The sequence below is a fragment of the Pipistrellus hanaki genome (assembly GCF_964339955.1).
Source record: "Pipistrellus hanaki genome assembly, chromosome: 4".
Classification (NCBI taxonomy): Eukaryota; Metazoa; Chordata; class Mammalia; order Chiroptera; family Vespertilionidae; genus Pipistrellus; species Pipistrellus hanaki.
In genome coordinates, this window is record NC_140506.1 from 77,978,765 (window position 1) to 78,000,013 (window position 21,249).

The window sequence follows — 21,249 nt, forward strand, 5'->3', positions numbered from 1 at the left end:
CAAACAGAGGAAGGGAAAGGACTAAGGTCATTGAGGTGGCAGAGGTCAAGACTCCGTACGGGAGGCCACTCACAGGCCGTGAAGTGGGATGGAGAAGGGCCTGAGCCAAGCGCCAAATTCCTCAGTGAACTTCAGGTGTGTGTGTGTGTGTGTGTGTGTGTGTGTGTGTGTGTTGGCAGTGCCCTGGAGGCCTAGGAATGGGAAGATAGAGACGTCTGAGCTGAGTTTGAAGAATGAGAGTTCTTGAGGAAGCGTTAATTAGTCAAGGAGGAAGGGCTTCCAGGGAGGAAACGGCACAAAGGCACGCAGGTGGGCGGGCGTCAGGCCGGGACAAACCATGCGCTGGGAGTGTGGCTCTGCCCTCAAGGAGAGGAGGACCCGCTCCTGCCTCCTCCCCATCCTGCACTCCCAGTGGGGGCGTCTCAGAGATCTCTCCCTGAGGCAGGCTGAGCCTCTCCAACGGATGGAGATGCTCTCCAGGTATTTTTGAAGCCTCTCCCACATACATTTAAAGTTTCCCTTCAGGCACTCCCCGAAGCGCTCCTCTGGACGAAGAGCTCCACCCAGCCCAGCTAGCCGCCCTGGCAGAGTGCGGGCGCCACATCCGCATGAGGGTGTGCTGCCTGGATGCGCACGCTCCTTCCCTTTCTCCTTTCTCTCCACCTTGTTTTCAGGAAACCTCTTCTTTTGAATCTGTTTCACCTCCTCTATCTTTTTAAATATATATATTGATTTTTGCAGAGAGGAAGGGAGAGGGATAGAGAGTCAGAAACATCGTTGAGAGAGAAACATTAATCAGTTGCCTCCTGCACACCTCCTACTGGGTTGTGCCCGCAACCAAGGTACATGCTCTTGACCAGAATCACCTGGGACCCCTCAGTCCACAGGCCAACGCTCTATCCACTGAGCCAAACCGGTTAGAGCTTGATTTCTATCTTGAGGAGGAGCAAGACCCCTTCGCCGATGACATTTTCATCCGTTCTCTACCTGCCTTTCAACCATTCTCAATGCCGACAACTCCCGCATTCACATCTCCAGAGTCACGTATTTGTGCACAGCTGCAGACTCAGGCGGGGAAGGAAACTGGCTGGTGGACTTTCCCCACCAGGGTCTGGTGTTCAGGTTCATAAATTTGGAAACTATGACGTCAGTGCTCTATTCTCCTCCTCCCCATTAGGCAGGAGCGGGGAACAAACTCAAAAAGAGTCCCGAGGCTTTGGCTTGAAATAAATGATAACGATTTGTCAATACCCAGAGTGCTTTGAAGAAGGAAGCCAAGAGTTCTTATAATAAAAAGTACATACTTGAGACGAACCAGTCCTGCATTCTTAGCCTCCGGATTGGTCTGGATCCTGGGCATCAGGTGGTCTGCAAATGTGAATATTCGTTCCTTAGTCCAGAGGGTAATCAGAGAGTTACTTGGAGGTCTTCTGTACATCCAGGCATTGACTAGACTGGAAAGTTCAAAAGTGTAAGTTCCCAGGCTAGTTAAAGCAAGAATAGAATAATTTCCTCACGCCTCAACCTACTTAACTTCAGTATTTTTTAGCAGCTTGACTATAATGACTCCATTTCTTCAATCTTGCCTCAGTAGAAAATCATCTTGTTCAGCCCTAGCTGGTTTGGCTTAATGAGGGGAGTGCTGGCCTGCGAACTGGAGGGTCATCCCGGGCTCTATTCTGGTCAAGGGCATGTACCTCAGTTGCAGGCTCTTTCCCTGACCCCAGCTGAGGTGTGTGTATGTTGCAACCAATTTATGCTTTCTCTTTCTCGCTCTCTCTCTCTCTCTCTCTCTCTTTCCCTCCCTTTCTCTCTCCCTTTCTCCTTCTCTCCCTCTCTCCCTCCCGTCTACTCTCTCTAAAAGATCAACAACAACAACAAAAGAAAATCAAATTGCACAAACTAAATCTATAAAGGCTTGTGGGTAATTGTGGAAACCCCTTTCACATCCCTCGTGATTCAGGGTTCCGGTTCAGGGTTCCGGTTCTGAAGAAGGCCGCACACAAATGAAAAAAGACTTGAAAGCACTGATTTGGGAAATGGGGGCCAGGCGGTAGTCCACCTCCAGTGGGAGACTACTCCTCGCTCTGGCTTTTCCATCCCTTTCCTTAAGATTAAAACTACAGGATACACCCATATCCCCTCGGCAGGAAACCCCAATAAGAGCCAATCAGTGGCTTTAGGACTAACAGGTGGGGGCTGCTTCAACTACCAATGTCTAGTGATTAGCTCTGACCCTTTGCAATTAAGGTTGACCAGCCCTCCGGATTCCCTGTCCACAGCTCCCTATTATTAAAACAATGATCTGCTTCCGGCAGTAAATGAAAATTAAAATATAGGGACAGATAGACCTTTATTGATTTTTTGATTTTTAAAATATATTTTATTGATTTTTTACAGAGAGGAAGAGAGAAGGATAGAGAGTTAGAAACATCGATGAGAGAGAAACATTGATCAGCTGCCTCCTGCACACCCTCCACTGGGGATGTGCCCGCAACCAAGGTACATGCCCTTGACCGGAATCTAACCCGGGACCCTTCAGTTCGCAGGCCGATGCTCTATCCGCTGAGCCAAACCAGCTTCGGCTGATTTCTTTATTTTGCTATTTGTGGTTTTTAAAGACCTATCGGCTTGATTCTGATTATAAAAATAATGCATGTCCAGGCACACTCTCCCTCCGGGGAGCATGCCCTCACTGCCTCCCAGCTCCTCTTCCCCCACAGGCGTGGACCCACTAAACTCCAAGGGACCCCACGAGACTTGCCGCCAGGGAGCAATGGGAAGTGGCAGCTCTCCGGGACTAACCCCCTGAACCTGTCTTCAAGGCCCCCTTTTCTCTGGCTTCCCCGTGACTGACAGCAGCCCAGCCTTGGCTGACTTCTTTCACAGTGATGGCTCTCAGTGAGCCAAAGCAGCCCCAGCCTCTCTCCTGTTGCTTCTCCTGTCCTAGCCCTTCCTTGTTTCACTGTCCCCAGCTTTAATAAACGTTCTCTCGAAATAATAATAGCCTAGCTGGCGGGGCTCAGTGGTTGAGCATCGACCTATGAACCAGGATGTCAGGGTTCGATTCCCAGTCAGGGCACATGCCCAGGTTGCAGGCTCGATCCCCAGTGTGGGGCTCACAGGAGGCAGTCAATGATTCATCATTGATGTTTCTGTCCCGCTCTCCCTCTCTTCCTTCCTCTCTGAAATCAATAGTGATGATGGTGATGCATGTTCATTATAGATTTTAAGAAATCAGGAAAGTATGAAGAACAACATGGAAATAATCTATACAACTTCAATAATAACAGATGATAACACTTTACATCTGTATTTGTGTGGGGATCATGCTGGATATACTTTTGCATCCTACGTTCTCTTATCTTTATATTGTAAGCATTTGGGGGAAAGCCTTTAAATCTTGGCAGTTGCTAGAATATATTTTATTTTTACTGCCCTGGGATTCCATTGCTAGTATCAAGGCCACTATCAGAAACTTGCTTAGGTAAGCATGAAATCAGAGCACAAATGAAATGTAATTTTTTTTTTAAAAAAAAGTCAGGTAATTGTACGAACAATGATATCCAGACTGGGTTGCCTGGGCCATCAGTCCCCTATCCTTGCAATCTTGGCCCCCAGGGTAGGGGTTTGGGGCCCCTGCTTCCTGGGACTGGAGTCCCCGCTGAGGGACCCACCAGGCACTGGGAAGACCTCGCCCGGGCTCACTGGGGTCTGGCAGGCAAACGCAATGGAGCCTCAGGGCGGCCTCTGAAGAAACAGGTCCGGGTGGGAGTTGGGGGATCTCGGCCTTTTGCGAGGTCTCGCTCTGGCCCAAGGCCCTGGCCCGGCCACCCGGGGCGGAGCAGTCCGGGAGGGCGGGGCGCAGGCAGTGTCCCCGGGAAGGCGGAGAGGGGTGAGGGGGGCGGGGCGGGGCGGGGCGGGCACCTTTCGGGGTTGGAGGCTCGGGGTTCCTCTTTCCTGAAGTCCAGCCTCGGGGTCCCCGCAGCCCTCGGGCAGCGCCGGTCTCCTCCAGGCCGGGCACCGCCTTAAGCCAAGAACGCGCCTGAGGCTTAAGCCGGGACCCGTGGCCCCGCCCCTCCCGCCAGGCTCCGCCCCTCCCGCCAGGCCCCACGCCCCCCCCCCCCCGTGCCGCACCCTCTAAGTCCCGTTCCGGTCACGCCCCACCCCTTATAGGCCCCGCCCCTTTTCCCCTCTAGGCCCGGCCCCGCCCCCTCAGGCCCCGCCTCCCACGCGGCGCCCCCTGCACCCGGAGAGCGGAGAGCCGAGAGCGGCGGGAGGGCGCGCGGAAGCCATGGCGCGGCGGGCGGCGGGGCTCTGGGCGCTCGGGCCGCTGCTGTGGGGCTGCGCGCTGGCGCTGCGGGGCGGGATGCTGTACCCGCGGGAGAGCCCGTCGCGGGAGCGCAAGGAGCTCGGCGGCCTCTGGAAGTTCCGTGCCGACTTCTCCGAGAACCGGCGGCAGGGCTTCGAGCAGCAGTGGTACCGGGCGCCGCTGCGCGAGGTGCGGGCGCCGGGCGCGGGGAGTCCCGGGGAGCCCGCGGGGCTGCGGCCCGGAGGGGTTCAGGGTAACCGGCTTGGAGAGGTGGGGGCAGGGGGATCTGCGGTCGCGGAAAGGCTGAAGAGCGGAGGGCGGACCGGAACCGAAAGTCTGCGGGGCGGGCGCCCACCCTCCCGGGGCGGGAAGGGCCTGGTCCAGCCCGGCCAGTGGGGTAGGGGGGGCCGGGCCGAGCCGGGCGGGCCCCGGGAGGAGGGAGGGCAGCGGGGGGAGGGCGGGCGTCGGACTCCTCGGGACCAGCTCTGCGCTGGCCGGCAGGACCGCGGGTCCAGGTTGAGGTAGAGGTCCAGCCAGGTCTCCCCTCTGCCTGGAGTCGGGTCGGCCAGAAGTGGGCTGGGACTGGCCTGTGTGCCTCTCCAGATCCTATTTTGGGGGTTGCAGCCCAGCATTCAGCAGGGAAGGAAAAAAAGGAAGTGGCGGTGGAGGGGTGCTGGGTGCCAGGCATGTGCCCCACTCACAGTTTCCCCAGCGAAGCAGCCCCTGCATGGCCCGCCTTCCTCCTGGGGCGGCCAGTCAGTTATCTTCCTCTTGTTCTCTGGGCGCTGCCGATCGATCGATCCTCCTTTCATTCAGGCTGCGTTGTGGTCCTGCGCCACCTCTTTCCCTGGTGCTGGAGACCCTGGTGCTGGTGGCCTTGAGAGAGCACTGGCCCCACCAGTCCTTGGACACAAACCATCCTAGCAGGCGATCCCTGATCTGCAAGTTATCCATCCATCCATCCATCCATCCATTCAGCCATTCAGCCAGTATTTATCCGGTTCCAGAGCTGGTGTCAGACCCTGGGGTAGAGCTGTGAAGGACTGAGGAAATCCCCTCCTTAGCCGTCCCACCTCCCACATCCACCCTGTCCTTAGGAAAGCCAGGCTGTGTCCGGCTCACTGAGCTCTCCGCCTCACTCCTGCCTTGCCTTGGACCCGAGGTGTCCATGGGATTCCCGGCCGGGCGGGCTCAGGCTCACCCAGTTCCGCCAGGTCGTCCTGAGGCCGTATCCCCTTGGCCCTGGCCCCAAAAGGCCTTCCCCGACCCCTAAGATAGTCCCCTGCCCCTGTCAGCACGCTCTTCAGAGAGCTGACCACCTGCCCGCAGAGGCCTGCTCACCGTTGTCTCCCTGGTGCCCAGAACAGCACTGCAGGCGCTCCCTGCGCTGTCCACTGAGTGAGTGCGTGACTCGTGTCCACATCATGGAGCTGTGAGAATGAAATGAGCTCCGTAAAAGACATTGGTCAGTTGCTGGCAGAGAATCACAAATGGCGAGGTGGCCTGGACTTCCGGGGTCTGAAGACAGGGCTGCCGGGGAGCCTGGCCTCTGGGGAAGGGGGCTGCGTGGGCCCCGGTCTCAGATTCCCGGGTGGTCTGGACCTGATCCCGGCCCTTCCTTCCCCAGTCGGGTCCCACCCTGGACATGCCTGTCCCCTCCAGCTTCAATGACGTGGGCCAGGACGGGCGGCTGCGTGGCTTTGTCGGCTGGGTGTGGTACGAACGAGAGGCGGTGCTGCCCCAGCGGTGGACCCAGGACACGCACACGAGAGTGGTGCTGAGGGTCGGCAGCGCCCACTACTACGCCATCGTGGTCAGTACGGCGGGCGGCAGGCAGGGCGAGCGGGCAGGCTCGGCCACCTTGGGGTGCCTGACTCCCAGCTGTCACCCGACAGCCTGCCTTCTGGGGTGGGTGGGGGGGCTGTCTGATCTCCATTGGCGCTCCATTCCTCCCGTCAGGCTGGTGAGGCGGGCAGACGCGGGCAGGGCACCGCTGTGTGAGGGGGTTTCTGAGATGGCAGTGGCCCTTCCTTCCGGCCCCCTCCCCCCTATTTTCCTGTGTCCGCAGTGGGTGAACGGGGTCCATGTGGCCCAGCACGAGGGGGGCCATCTTCCGTTCGAGGTTGACATCAGCAAGCTGGTCCAGGTTGGGCCCATGTCCTCCTGCCGCATCACCATCGCCGTCAACAACACGCTCACCCCCCACACCCTGCCGCCGGGGACCATCGTCTACGAGACCGATACCTCCAAGTGAGCGGAACCTGCTCCCCGTTCCAGTCCCCACCCTGCCCGTGGCCTTCCCTCCTGCCTTCCCTCTTGCCTCAGGGCAAGACCCCAGTCGGCCACTGTCCTCCCCCTCTAGGTACCCCAACAGTTACTTTGTCCAGAACACACACTTTGACTTCTTCAACTACGCGGGACTGCACCGGCCCGTGATCCTCTACACCACGCCCACCGCCTACATCGATGACATCGACGTCACCACCAGCGTGGACCAAGGCACCGGTGAGGGCTCCGGCAGGCTCTTCCCTCCCCCGGCCTCAGAGTGGCTCTGCTCCCAGCTTTGAAAGATGCTGCAGGAGAAAGGCTCTTCCTGCATTTCTTAACCCTCACAGGGTCCCCTTTACCTAAGGAGCTATTGTAAAATCCAGCCTGTGTAAGCTGGGAAGGGCTTCTGAAATACCATCTGGCCTGACCTCATTTTATGAGGAAATAAAGCCCATTGAGAAATGGGCTTGCCTAAAATCACATCACTCAGGCTACATGGGGATCCCATGTCCCTTCCCCAGTGTGCTGCCCTCAGTCCCCTCACTGCAGGTCAAGCTCAGAAAATAAACAGTTGTTGGCTGGGGTCTTGGTGGTGGCTTCAGGGTCCTCCCACCTGTGTGACCCAGGTCACATCTTTCCTTCTCTCTTTTCTGATCTCTTGTCTCCCACAGGGCTGGTGGATTACCAGATTTCCATCCAGGGCAGTGAACACTTCGAGCTGGAAGTATTCCTTTGGGATGAGAAAGGCAATATTGTGGCCCAGGGGTCTGGAGGCCACGGCCAGCTGCAGGTGCCCAATGCGCACCTCTGGTGGCCATACCTGATGCATGAGCACCCTGCCTACCTGTACACATTGGAGGTAATGGCGGTTAAGGCTGAGGCTGTGGGAGGCCTTCTGCCCTCTTCCAGCAACCTTACCTGGCTTTAGCAGGTGATTGGACAGATGGACCGGCAGGCATGGGCCTCTGAGCTTCCTAGTCAATTGGACTGAAGCATTCTCAGCCCAAGTTTTTTTCAACCCTTGGTGGGGCAGCCCAGATTTGAAGAGCAGGCTCGAGGGGCAGGTGCCGGTGGTCTTGATCCAGAATCTAGAAGGGTTCAGAAATCTGGAAAAGGCGCTGTGTGTAAATAAACAAGAGTCCAGAGACAAAACATAATTTTGAAAGGCATCATGGGAAGTCAGAGGAGCTCGGCTAAAGAAACCAAGTTCTCTTTGTCTCAGGACCCCTCGCTTTTTATTAACACAATTTGTCCTAAGGCAAGGTGGAGATATACACATCGAAGGCTTGGGTTTAGTTCACAGAATCCATTGTCAGATTGCTGAAACTACCTCCAGCTGTTCAGGTGTTTGGCCAGGAGGAGGCAGTAACATGTAGATGAAGATGCCCTGAGCTGTCTGGCAGCCAGCAGTCATCCTTTTCAGATTTGGGGAAATGCCCTCAGCAATCTCCAGATGATTCAGCCCTGCTGACAGGCTGGAATTGGCTTCCGGCAGGAAGGGTTGGGAAAGGTTCTTCCTTGCCAATGGCAGGAGCCTGTAATTTCCCAGTCTCTCTGCGTGTGTCCCAGAGGTGGGCTGCTGTGTTTTCACCGGCCGTCCTGCTGCTGGGCGGCTGTGTGGGACTCAGCCGTTAAGGATGCCTCACTCCAGTGCTTGGCTTTCATAGGCGAGGCTGACTGTGCAGACGGCAGCTGGGTACATGTCTGACTTCTACCTGCTCCCCGTGGGGATTCGCACTGTGGCTGTCACCAAGAACCAGTTCCTCATTAACGGGAAGCCTTTCTATTTCCGTGGGGTCAACAAGCATGAGGATGCAGACGTGAGTTGGGGCTCCCGGGTCCCTGTGGGGCCGTTCCTCATCTTTACCTTCCCCGTGCCCCCGCAGCAGCTGAGGGCAGCTCAGAGCAGTTAAGCAAACTGCTCAAAACTGCTGCCTGATGGGGTCCGTGCGCGGCTGGGTAGAGGGCCGATGGGCCCAGCTCTGGAAGGAAGTGCACCAGGGGCAGGAGGCAGGGACCACTCTAGTTTGCTGTCCTCTAGATCCGAGGGAAGGGCTTCGACTGGCCGCTGCTGATGAAGGACTTCAACTTGCTTCGCTGGCTTGGTGCCAACGCCTTCCGGACCAGCCACTACCCCTATGCAGAGGAGGTGATGCAGCTCTGTGACCAGTACGGGGTGGTGGTCATCGACGAGAGCCCTGGCGTGGGCATCGTGCTGAGGTGAGTGCCCGCTGCCAGGCTGCCCCGCCGGCCACCGGGGCAGGTGATGAGGACACACTCCCTTTTCTCCCCACCCGCAGCCAGAGCTACAACAACCAGTCTCTGCAGCACCACCTGGAGGTGATGGAGGAGCTGGTGCGCAGAGACAAGAACCACCCGGCGGTCGTGATGTGGTCCGTGGCCAACGAGCCCGCTTCCTCCCTGAGACCTGCGGGTTACTACTTCAAGTGAGTGCCCTCTCCTGGCCTGGCCTGGGCCGGGGAAGTGACCCTGCCGCCGGCCATGGAGAGCTGAGGTCTCCCCGAGGAGGGTGTGTGCTGTCGGGGAGCCAGCAGCCAGCTCCCAGCCCAGACTTGAGTGCGTCCAGACGTGCTCAGTTCAGGGGACCAGATCCCTTCCCACCTGTTGTAATTTCAACCCAGTGAGACTCAGAGTCTGCTTTTCACACCTGAAATGAAATCCAGAGGTAACTTAACCTACTTACACATATAACTTTAAGTTAAAAAAAAATAGTGGCATGGCCTAACTGTGCTATCAAGGGGAGTCATTTATATGCTGGTACCCCGAGCAGTTCCCTTCAGTGTCACGCATTTCCAAAATGGTGAACCACTCTAGGTAAAGTTCCACACGAAACCAAGTATAATCTCTCACTTAAAAAAAAAAAAATTATTAATTTCTGAGAGGAAGGGAGAAATAGAAACATCAACGATGAGAGAGAATCATTGATTGGCTGCCACCTGCACACCCCACACTGGGGTTCGAGCCCGCAACCCCGGGAATGTGCCTTTGACTGGATTTGAACTGTGGACCCTCAGTCCACAGGCCAGTGCTGTCCACTGAGCCAAACAGGCTAGGGCTAATCTACCCTCACCTTTAATGGTGTGTCCATTCCTGGGAAACTTAGTATATTAAACTAAAAAAAAAACCCATCCACTTTGTCATGCTTCGGCTCATCTGTGAAGTGGAGCTAGGCTTCATAAAACCAGCTTATCTGCCCACATAATTATAAACAGGCTTTTCAACGTCTAAGTATTCTAAAGTATTACATTTGGATAGGACCAGGCCATCTAAAGTTCATGGTTCCAAGAAGCTCCTCCCTCCCTGCTCCCCTCTCCCTGCATTGCAATGGAAAGAACACTGGGGGCAGTGTTTCCACAGTGGGAGGGATCCTCCTTTCCCTGTCTTCCTTGGTTCTGTCTCTCTTTTTTAAAATCTTTATTGTTGAGGGTATTATAGATGTGCCCCGTTTTTCCCATTGTCACCTTCCACCCGGTTCCCAGCCCACCCCAGACTTCACGCTCTATTGTCTGTGTCCATAGGTAATGCATATATGCATGTAAGATCTTTTGCTAATTTCCTCCCCCAGGCCCCCTCAGCTTTCCTCTGAGATTTGTCAGTTTGCTCCATGTTTCCATGCTTCTGATTCTATTTTATTCACCAGTTTATTTTGTTCATTAGATTTCTTGTTCGTTTATTTTGACTTTTAGATTCAATTGTTGATAGATATGTATTTATTGCCATTTGATTGTTCATATTTTTTATCTCTTCTTCCTCTTCATAAAGAATACCCTTCAACATTTCACATAAAACTGGTTTGGTGGATGATTAACTCATTTAGCTTTCTCCTCTATGTGAAGCTTTTTATCTGACCTTCAGTTCTAAATGACTAGAGTCCCAGTGCATGAATTTATGCACCAGGGGGTCCCTCTGCCTGGCCTGCGGGATTGGGCCAAAACTGGCTCTCCAATATCCCTTGAGGAGTCCCAGATTGCAAGAGGGTGCAGGCCAGGCCGAGAGACCCCCACCGATGCATGATCAGGGCCAAGGAGGGACCCGGGAAGTTGGCCAGCAGGGGAGGGACCACAGGAGGGCTTCAGGGCATGTCCAACCTGTCTCGCTCAGTTCCTACCCTGTCTCCCCGAAAATAAGACAGTGTCTTATATTAATTTTTTCTCCCAAAGTTGCACTAGGTCTTATTTTCAGGGGATGTCTTATCTTTCCATGTGCTAGGTCTTATTTTCGGAGGATGTCTTATTTTTGGGGAAACACGGTATCAGCTGGACCCCAGCAGGAAGCTAACCTGCCCCCTGGTGGTCAGTGCACATCATAGTGAGCGGTTGAGCAGCCTTAGCATATCATTAGCATATTATGCTTTGATTGGTCGGATGGACGGACGGGACACTTAGCATATTAGGCTTTTATTGTATTATATAGGATAGCTTTGCTGTATAGAGTAGCTCCTTGCTATTCATCACTTGGTTGTAGCTATTCATCGCTTTGAATATTTCTTGCCACTCCCGTCTGGCCTGCAAAGTTTCTGTTGAGAAATCAGTTGATGTTTGTATGGGTGCTCCCTTGTAGGTAGGTAACTGCTTTTCTCTTGCTGCTTTTAAAATTATCTCTTTGTCTTTAGCATTTTAATTATGATGTGTCTTGGTGTGGGCCTCTGGGTTCCTCTTGTTTGGGACTCTGTGTTTCCTGGATTTCTAAGTCTATTTTTTTTTACCAGATAGGGGAAATTTTCTGTTATTATTTCTTCAAGTAGGTTTTCAATATCTTCCTCTCTCTCTTCTCCTGGTACCCCCATAATGCAAATTTTGGTATGCTTGACATCATCCCAAAGGCTCCTTACACTATTTTTATATTTTTGGATTTTTTTTTCTTCTGTTCTTTTGATTGGGTGTTTTTGCTTCCTCATATTCCAAAGCATTGATTTGATTCTCAGAATCCTCTACTGTTGAATCCCTGTAAATTATTCTTTATTTCAGTAGTGTAGGCTTAACTTCTGACCGGTCCTTTTTCATATTTTCAACATTCTCACTAAGATACTTAAAAGTCTCACTAAGTTCCTTGAAGCATTCTTTGAGTCCCTTGAAGCTCTCATTAAGATCTTTGAGTGACCTTAAAATCATACTTTTGAACTCTATATCCAGTAGTTTGCTTGCTTCCATTTCTGACATGTTTATTTGGCTACTTCCCTGTATTTGTTTCTATGTATTGGGTAGAGCTGCTATGTCTCCTGGAATCTGTAGGGGGCCTTGTAAGTAGGTGTCCTGTAGAGCCCAGTGGCTCAGCCTCCCCAGTCACCTGAGCTGGGCATTCTAGGTATGCCCTGATTACTATTAGTATCACTGGGAGGACTTGACCTCCAACCCAATTGGCTGTGAAGACCAGCTATGACTGCAGTGGAAGAGCAGCTGTGCAGATTTCCCTGTGAAGCAGGACTTGCTTCAGAGGGGTTTTGGTGCTCACTGAGTGCCCCTTGAGTGTGTTGCTTGTGGATGTGTAGAGTTGTAATCTGGTATAACCTGAAGCTGTTTACCTGGTGCACTGGCTCTGGAGCCTACCAGGAGGTTCTGAGTCAGCCACTGCCTGGGGCCACCGGGCAGGAGCTACAGAGAGATCTGTAGATGGTTGATACTTATACTGGGCTTGTGAAGTGCCCAGGCGAGGCCCAGCTGTGAAGCAAGGCAGGCTGGTGCTGGCGCCGGCACTTGGGTTCCTTCTCGTCCTTACAGTCCTGCCTGTTATAACTTTGCCTGCAGAGGAAAATCATTTCACTTGCTGCAAGAGGCTATCAAAACACTCCCTGAGGCACACTGCATGCCAGTTTCATGGAGTGCTCTCAGCTGAGCCACACCTGGAGAAGGCTCTGAGGAGTGGCCCGCCTGGGCACAGTGACCCACAGCTCTGCACACCAGCCCCAGAGTGCATGGGGCCCCGTAGTGTGTTGAGTCAGGGCTGGTGGACAGAATTTTTGTTGTGAGGGTGAAAGGATAGGCTCCCCGGAACGGGCGCCTGAGGTTCCAGGCGGGCTTTTCTGGGAGGCGGGGCGAGGGAGATGCATGAGTTTGGGAGCAGCAGGATGGGGCAGGGCGTGGGTAGAGCCGCCCGGGCTGGAGGAGCTCAGCTGGGCTTTGAACCTTCCCAGGGGACAAACGGGCCCTTTCGGGGCGTGGATTTGAGGCTTGAGGGTAAGGGGTACAGTCCTGGCCTGTGGAAAGCAGAGCCTTCGAATGAGAAAAGCGATTATGAGGAGAAGGTGTAAAGGAAAGCAAAGGTGTGAGGAAGGAATAGAGGAACATGGGCTTAACCAGGGAGTGCGGGTGACCTGCCCTGGGAGACCTCTGACGGGTTCCTCTGCTGGGAAGCCTCTCCTTGCTCTCCCTCCTCTGTTCATGCGACTCAGCATGGATGCCGTTTCTTCAGAGAGGCCCGCGCTGACTCCCCTGTCAGTGAGGGGCCTGGGACTGATGGTCTCCTAGAACCCCCTTTCCTGCTACCATGTGCAGTTGCAGTTTCTCACACCTGCAAGTGCCTCTGCTCCCACGCTCCACAAGCTACGGCACAGCAGTGAAGCGTGTGTGAGGGCCCTGCACACAGCACACACCCTGCTACCCAGCACCACTCCCTAATTATTTGTTAAATTAACCGCCGTTCTAATCAACACCCCGTCCAATCCTGTTGTCAAGAGCTTTTTCAGAGATTCAGAACCAAGGTTTTGGCAGTGCCCTGCCTGACGACCCAGGTCTCCCTGCGAGGCGGCCTCTTTGGAGGGGAAGCTCGGATGTGGGGAGGGAGAAGGAATGATGTCAGCGAGCATGAGGGAACTAGAGGGACGTGTTTTCAAACCTGAAATACTCTTAGAGGAAGGAGGGGAGCAGTGGATTTGTGGGGACGGGATGAGAGGGAGGGATTGAGAGGTGGCTGACAGCCCCTCTCAGTTGTCAGCAGCCCCGTCTTCTGCCTCCACGACAGGACGCTGATTGCTCATACCAAAGCCTTGGACCCCTCCCGGCCCGTGACCTTCGTGACCAACTCCAAGTATGACGCAGACCTCGGGGTGAGCCGGGGGGCTCCCCACACCTCTCATTTCTCCTGTCCTCGAGTCCTTCCTCCTGATGTGGGCCCAGGTCATTAGGGAGACACCTTGTACAGCAGAATCCTCGAGGTGGGTGGGGGGCTCCTGGGAAGAATCATGAACGGCCAGTCCAGCGTTTTCATAGACGGGCTGTAGGTCAAAGATAACTGCCTGCTATTCACTGGGCAGTGTGGCTTCCTAATCCAAGGAGGCCAGGCACACGGAGATTTAATTCCTCGTTTCAGATTCTAGGTGCCTCCGTTTACTTGTATGCACCTCTGTTTACTGTGCTCACACAGTGGCCAAGTTTTAAGGGAGACTCAAGTCATCATTGTCCATTGTTTCTCAAACCTGGCTGATCATCAGGACCACTAAGGTGTCTTGATGTTGAGATGCTGATTGAGTCAGTCCAGGGTGGGAATCTGAGCTGTAAAAAGCTCTGCAGTGACTCCGGTCATCAGCCAGCTTTGGGAACCATTGACTAGATCTAGATTGAGGATCTAAGCGCAGGACCCCAAAGCTGGCTGGCCCAACAGCCTCCCTCACCGTGGTCCCCCCCCCCCCCCCCTGCTCCTGTGCCCTGGGACAGCAGCCCTTTAGAAACAATGCGTTCACTTGCACTGGAAGCTGAAAAACATGGGCACAAAGAAAATGCTCCCCTGGAGGACTGACAGCAGCACTTAGGAGGGAAATGCCACAGAAGGAGAAGTCATCTAGAGAGAGAATGGATGAGAAAACACTATAGAAACATAAATTGTGATCGCCCAATGGAAAGAAGCTCACAGCCCTGGTGCTCCGCTGCCATCTGTCGAGACAGAGGCACAAAGATGAAGCACCAGCAGGGCCGCCTTGGGCTGCAGGCTCACCTGGCGGGATGTGTGATCATGTACACGTGTCCCCCCAGAGGTGCCCCCAGCTTCCTCTCCCTCTGCATTCCCCACCACGGTTTGCAAAGAGGCTGTGGTCACTTGGGAAAGACAGCCCATACCGGTCCCGGTGCAGGATCTGGAGGCGAGCCTGGCATTAGAGACTCAGTGTTGGGCTTTCCAGTCTTTGCTGCCGACTCCTGAGCTCTGTTGGTTAGACTCCAGGCTGTTTCGCTCCATCATCGTGGCTACCCTGCTAGGAGGGGATCTTCCAGCCACTTTAGGGCCCACAGTACAAGCTCAGAAACATTCCGGGGAAAACTGCATCTTGGTTGGGAATATTTCTCCAGGGCCAGATGGGGGAGGACTACAGCCCTGTCTTCTGTTCCTCTCTAGCTAGTGACAGGAGCGTAGCTAGAGAGGAGCAGAATCCAGTTCACTAGCTAGAGAGGAACAGAATCCAGTTGGATGGGCCCTAGGCTTCCACTTAGGGCAGCTCCCTCAGCCTCAGCCCTCGCCAGAACCTTAGCCAGGTCAGGAGCGTCGGTCCAGGAGTGTAGACTTGTCCATTCCCGTCACTCCTTGACTACACATGTAAGCATCTAGGTCATTTTCCATGTCCCCTTTTTACCTGCTGTCAGAATGGCTCCTGAGCAGGAGAGTCCTGACTTCCACCATCTTCGGGTGCAGGGACAAGCTTTCATGCTCTTGTCTTAGGCACCATACGTGGATGTCATCTGTGTGAATAGCTACTTCTCCTGGTATCATGACTTTGGGCACCTGGAGGTGATTCAGCTGCAGCTGGCCACCCAGTTTGAGAACTGGTACAAGACCTACCAGAAGCCGATTATTCAGAGCGAGTATGGGGCGGACGCCATCTCAGGGTTTCACCATGTAAGTAATGCAGAACATTCTGTCCCTTCTCTGTCTTGGGCAGTGATGTCACTCATTGCCCTAGGTTAGAAATGTACCTCCTTTCCTCCCCCACCTCACCTACCCTGACAACCTCCCTGCAGTTCTTTAGCCTCTCCCAGCCTGCCCTCCACATGCATGCTGCCTGCCATGCAGGCCTCCCCTCACTTGGTTCTCAGAGGCAGCCTCTTTAAAGCTCTTGGCCTCCTTCTGCCTGGAATGCCCTTGTTAGCATGACAGTCCAACCAGTGACCCCTCTGTGGGGCCTTTACCCCATCTGCCAGGCAGAGGAAACTGCCCTGTCCTCGACTTTTCCGTCTTGCTGTCTCTCACTGTGCACTGTCATCATTTCTTTGGCTCTGCCTTGACCAGACTGTGAGCTCTAGGAGGGAGACTGAACCCTATTCATTGTTGCTTTGCCAGCACTAAGCAGTGGTCAGCACACCATGGGTGCTAAACAGTGTTTGCTAAGGGAATGCACGAAATCTTGGAGCAAGTTTTACTCACTAGCTCTTTTCTTATTGTGTTATCCATTTCCTCACCAGAGATATGCTGCTTTGTCTTGTTGCCAGTGGGTCTTGATCCAGCATCTAGAAGGGTTCTGTAATCTGGAGAAGGCGCTGTGTGTAAATTAAGAGTCCAGAGATGAGACATAATTTTGGAAGGCATTTGGGGTGCCAGATGAGTCTTAGTTCTCCTTGTCTCAGGACCCCTTGCTATTTATTAACACAATTTGTCCTAAGAAAAGGTGGAGGTATACACATTGAAGGGTAGGGTTAGGTACAGAATCCATTGTCAGATTGGGGAATTGCCTTCGGCTGTTCAGGTGTTTGGCCAGGAGGAGGCGATAGAATGTAGATTAAGATGCCCTTAGCTGTCTGGCAGCCAGCAATCAATTTACGTATCCTTTTCAGGTTTAAGGAAATGCCTTTAGCCATTCCCAGATGAGTCAGCCCTGCTGAATACATAACATGCTGGAATTGGCTTCTGGCATCTTGTGGGGACTTTTTTTCACGGGGATTCTTCAACCACAGCCAACCCTTCGTCTCCACCCCAGCCACCTCACACTCCCATCACGACTACTGGGATTCTTTGTTGCCACACAATCCTTAGTAGGCTGATTCTTGGTATGTCTAACAGCTACCCATATGAACTGTATTATTCTGTTCACACCCTTAAATTCATCTTGCTTACACAGAATAACACTTCTGCAAACTGGCAAAGGAGGGAACTAGCTCATGAAGACAGTGTCTATGCATATTTTTCTCCCTCTCTGAAAAGGTGCCAACTCTGAATTTTTAGGAAACTGAGAGAGCCTAGGTTAGCACTGTCTGCTAGAACCTTTGCAGCGATGGAAGTGTTCTGTGTCTGCACTGCCCCCAAGGGCAGCCATAGCAACACCTGGCCTTTGAGGACCTGAAATGTGACTAGTTTGCCCGAGTTGATTGGGTTTAATTTAGTTTTAAATTTATTTTTATTTTTTAAAAATATATTTTATTGATTTTTTACAGAGAGGAAGGGAGAGGGATAGAGAGCTAGAAACATTGATGAGAGACATCGACCAGCTGCTCCCTGCATACCCCTCACCGGAATCAAAACTGGGACCCTTCAGTACGCAGACCGATACTCTATCCACTGAGCCAAACCGGTTTCAGCTAATTTAGTTTTAAATTTAAACAGCCACGTGTGACTCATAGTAGACAATGCAAGGTTATTTCCATTAAAGCAAAGTAAGAAAATCTACATCTTGCCCTGCCCTCAAATTCAACTTTGGACCGGAAACAAAACTGTGCCTCAGTTGTACAGTTGTATTCTCAGTGCTTCGTATACAGCATTTTAATCCTTCTCACTGGAAAAGAAAGGCAGAGCCAACAGGGCTTCGTGCTCTCACAAATGACTGGATCCCCCATCCCTCATCATCTAACACTAGAGCCCCTCCCTGACCCCCCACCGCCCCAGGTTCCCACGAGATGAAAACTTAGACCCAGGAACATCTGAAAGATCTCTGTCCTAGTACAGGACACACAGCCCTTCACCAAGGCTGGATGGGTCTGTTGGCGTGGCCTTCTCACCTGGCAGGTCTGGCTTAGATGTTCCTCAGGGGAGTTTTCTGTGGCCCCTGAGTCCACTATCTCCTTCAGCCAAACCACCGCGGCTCCTTTGCTCTCCCGCTCACCTCGTTACATTTCCCTGTGTCTTTCTTACTGGATTGGAAAGCCTGTGAAGGTGGGGCCACTTATCTTTCTTGCTTATCACTTCATGTCCAACACCTGCCATATAAGCACATACTAAATGATTATTTGTTGAATGATGAATGTGCTAAACCAGATAAAGGTGAATCTGAGGTGAGTAAATCTGAGTCACTAGTTCTCAAATTATACAGTGGCAGCTGCTGAAGACCTGAGCTTTAAATTAGTCAGACATTTTTACTTCCAGTGTAGTTGAGTTGGTGAATAGAGATGGAAAAGATAAAGCAAATCATATTGATAAAGTAGTTACTGATTAAGTTTCTTTTAAAAAAATCTTTTTTTTCATACCCTGGCTGTCTCTACACCACCAGCGGCCCACCCTGAGGACAGATATTTTGGTCCTTATCACATGGATCTTTATTTTTATCTGACATTTACAATTCTGCCAGTTCTGATTCTTAAGTTCTCTCTTTGCCTTGAATTCTAGGATCCACCTCTGATGTTCAGCGAGGAGTACCAGAAAAGTCTGCTGGAGCAGTATCATTTGGTTCTGGATCAAAAACGCAAAGAATATGTGGTTGGAGAGCTCATCTGGAATTTTGCCGATTTTATGACTGACCAATGTAAGTGGTGACTTGGTTTATGGAATGTACTGATTCTTAATTTTTTCAGGTCGGTCTCTCAGTTCAGGCCTTTTGGTGGTAGGAACATTGGAAAGGAGAGGGAGAAAGTGGATCTAACCAATGTAGGTCTCGTAGAAAAAGTAAGTTGCCTTTAATAAGCAATAATTGCTTGCTTGCTTGCTTCCCCATTTTACAGTAAAAAAGCAAATGGGAGAGCCTACTCTCTGGAGGCAGAATGGCTAACTTGCCATGTCTGTTTCATAACAGTCGGAGGAAAAAGTGGGCATTGTAAAATACACTCATTATTCCAGAGGAGGGTACAAAGCCTGAGAAATTTAAGATATTCACTTGTACGAGGCAGGTTTGTCAAACACAGGGAAGGGTCCAAGCATTTAAAAAAAAATTTATATTTATATATATATATATATATTAAATATTTTTATTAAATTATGTGTACATATTTTAACATTGCCCCCCCTCCTATACATACCCTCCCTCCCCAGAGTTTTGTGTCCATTGGTACTTATATGCATGCATACAAGTCCTTCGGTTGATCTCTTATCTCCCCCAGATAAAAAATATATTTTTATTTCAGAGAGGAAGGGAGAGAGAGATAGACACATCAATGATGAAAGTGAATCATCGATCAGCTGCCTCTTGCATGCCCCACACTGGGATTGAGTCCACAGTGGGCATGTCCAAGCATTTTGAGTGTGGGAGTGTTCAAACGTCTTCCAGAATACATCTGTACACCTTTCTCAAGTGGGATAGATAGGGCTGCTCCAGATCATAAACTAAGGATGGCAATTTGGAGAGTGGGGAAGGGTTTAGTAGTAGTAGCAATTACAGTGCATTACTTAAGGGGAGAGACAGGTCTTTGGAAGGTTCAAGTTTAATTAAAGTTTGAATGGGACGAGTTAAACAGAAGAATGGGAACATGAGCCTCTACTCTGCTTGGCTAATGAGAAGAACGGCTTCTGGAAATACCCTGCATGGCAGTCTAGTTTCCTGAGCAGGTGCCCCAGCTTTGTGTGGTGCGAGTTAGCTTTGTGACCTTGGACAAGTTACCTAGTTTCATGAACCTGTACAGTGGGACAGAGCTACCACCCTGCAGGTTGATGTAGGGATCCATTTGATGAGGTGCTTGGTACAGTGCCTGCCATTTGCTTACTGTGGAAGAAATCCCTGTTGTCTGAACTTCTTGGTGGGAAAGATCTCCTTTGGTTTTACGGAAACTGGTTTCAGAAGGGTTGGAGAGGAGGTGTGCTGCGAGCGCAGTCCTGCCTGGCTGTGGCCAGCTCCGCTCCCTCCCAGCTTCAGCTCTGGCAGGCCCGCCAGCAGGAGGGGGAGTCCGGCTGGAAGGTGCTGGGAGGACATGGACATCTGCTGGGAGGTCCCACCTGGGCACCGAGGCTGGTCAGGACGCTGGCTCCCACTTTTTATCTCTGCTCCCTCCAGTTACCAGGCATCTGGGTACCTTAATGTTTTAGTCCTTAGTTTGCAAGTAAAAGATAAACCATTTTGGGTAGTTTCCCCTAACGGATGAAAAATTGACTCCCAGGAGCTAAGGTATTTTGGGGGAAATATAAGGTATTTTTGGGGAAATGGTAGTAAATCTTTAACCCATTAAGTGGTCACATCAGACCCAACAACCCTAAACTGTAAGGCTATTTTTTAGTGCCCAGCTGGGCTCCAGCTTGGCCCATTGGAGTCATCTAAAACGTCTCTTGCTTGTTTTTAGCAACGTTCAGAGTTCTGGGAAATAAAAAGGGGATCTTCACTCGCCAGAGACAACCAAAAGGTGCAGCGTTCCTTTTACGAGAGAGATACTGGAAACTTGCCAACGAGACTGGGTGCCACCCACCAGCTGAGAAGCCACAGTATCTGGGAAAGAGCCCCTGTACTTGGTAAAGCAAGAACTACCTCTTGGCTGACACCAGCTGTCAGCCCCTCCTTCCCAGGTGAGGGTGTGGCACAGCCAACAGAGGAAGTGCCTCCTGGCCATGTGTGGCAGAAAGGAGTTTCTGGTCTGGATTTTGTAGTCATTTGCTGGAAGGGAATATTAGAAGTGAAAATAAAGTATTTTGTAGTATGGGAATTAAGAGTTGGCTCAGAAGTGACCATTCCATAAATTGAATGATGATCTGTACTGCTGAAAAGCATCGGAAGTTATTTTTGTGTCAAGTTGTTTACATAGCCTTAACTGGGTATAGTCTTTTGAGAAACTTTTGCTTCAACACTCACACAAGTTCAGAGTTGCTGGTTACAGACTGCTTCGTAGGAGTTGCTCCCCTGCCTTAGGGCCGTCCTGCTCACGTACCAAACCAGGCCAGCCTGTAAAACTCCACAGATGAGAGCTGCAATCCTAACAAATTTACAGAAAGTGATAAGCTGAAATAATGAACACTCGTACTAGTTGCCACAGGTAAGAGTTGAGGAATGTCAGAATTGGGAGCTCAGAGGTAAACCAGCTCTTCCAGGACATTGCGTCATCCTGTCGCAGCTTTATTTTGAAGAACACTAGCAAGGTGGCTAACTTCGATCTCCATTTTTCTTCCCCCAAAATGTAACACCATGTAGAAAACATGGCTCTGGGATTTCAGGGGTGACCTCCCCCAGGACTGCTCAGATGAGGGCAAGAGGCTAACACATAAAACAGCTTTGTACCAAACCCCCAATCATTACAGTGGAAGAAATACCCACCTAGTTATGGTAGGGTGACGGTACCTTCTTAATAAAAAAAGTTTAATCATAAATGAGCGCCTGGCTGCTTTGCTAGCCTGGCATTCCACTGTTTTGTACCAAAGGAATAAAACTGCAAACTTGATATTTGTTGCCTATCAGGGATTTTTCTGTCCTTAACAAAAATGAAGCAAAATAAAAAATTAATCTTCAAGCCTTTTTGTTTTCTAAAAGCCAAAACAGACCATTACCCTTTTGCTTTTCCCTTTAGCACTGTCATTCACTGCAAATTCTCCCCGTGTTGTTCCTATTTAGA

General features: G+C 51.6%; 1 protein-coding gene across 1 annotated transcript; it reads left to right on the forward strand.

Moving 5' to 3' along the window:
* Positions 1-4,230: 4,230 nt before the first annotated feature.
* Positions 4,231-20,349, forward strand: GUSB (glucuronidase beta). Its single transcript, XM_084880692.1, has 12 exons — positions 4,231-4,501; positions 5,940-6,125; positions 6,381-6,562; positions 6,675-6,817; positions 7,252-7,439; positions 8,248-8,400; positions 8,622-8,800; positions 8,881-9,027; positions 13,559-13,643; positions 15,245-15,421; positions 18,116-18,251; positions 19,993-20,349. Exons 1-12 carry the CDS (start codon positions 4,295-4,297, stop codon positions 20,160-20,162), a joined length of 1,953 nt encoding a protein of 650 aa, XP_084736818.1. The 5' UTR covers positions 4,231-4,294; the 3' UTR covers positions 20,163-20,349.
* The last annotated feature ends 900 nt before the right edge of the window (positions 20,350-21,249 follow it).

Bases quoted from the DNA above. Each gene is read 5' to 3' on its own strand.
- GUSB (XM_084880692.1), top strand. From the start codon at position 4,295: ATGGCGCGGCGGGCGGCGGGGCTCTGGGCGCTCGGGCCGCTGCTGTGG. The intron at 4,502-5,939 runs GTGCGGGCGCCG...TTCCTTCCCCAG, and splicing joins ACCGGGCGCCGCTGCGCGAG to TCGGGTCCCACCCTGGACAT. The intron at 6,563-6,674 runs GTGAGCGGAACC...CTCCCCCTCTAG, and splicing joins TACGAGACCGATACCTCCAA to GTACCCCAACAGTTACTTTG.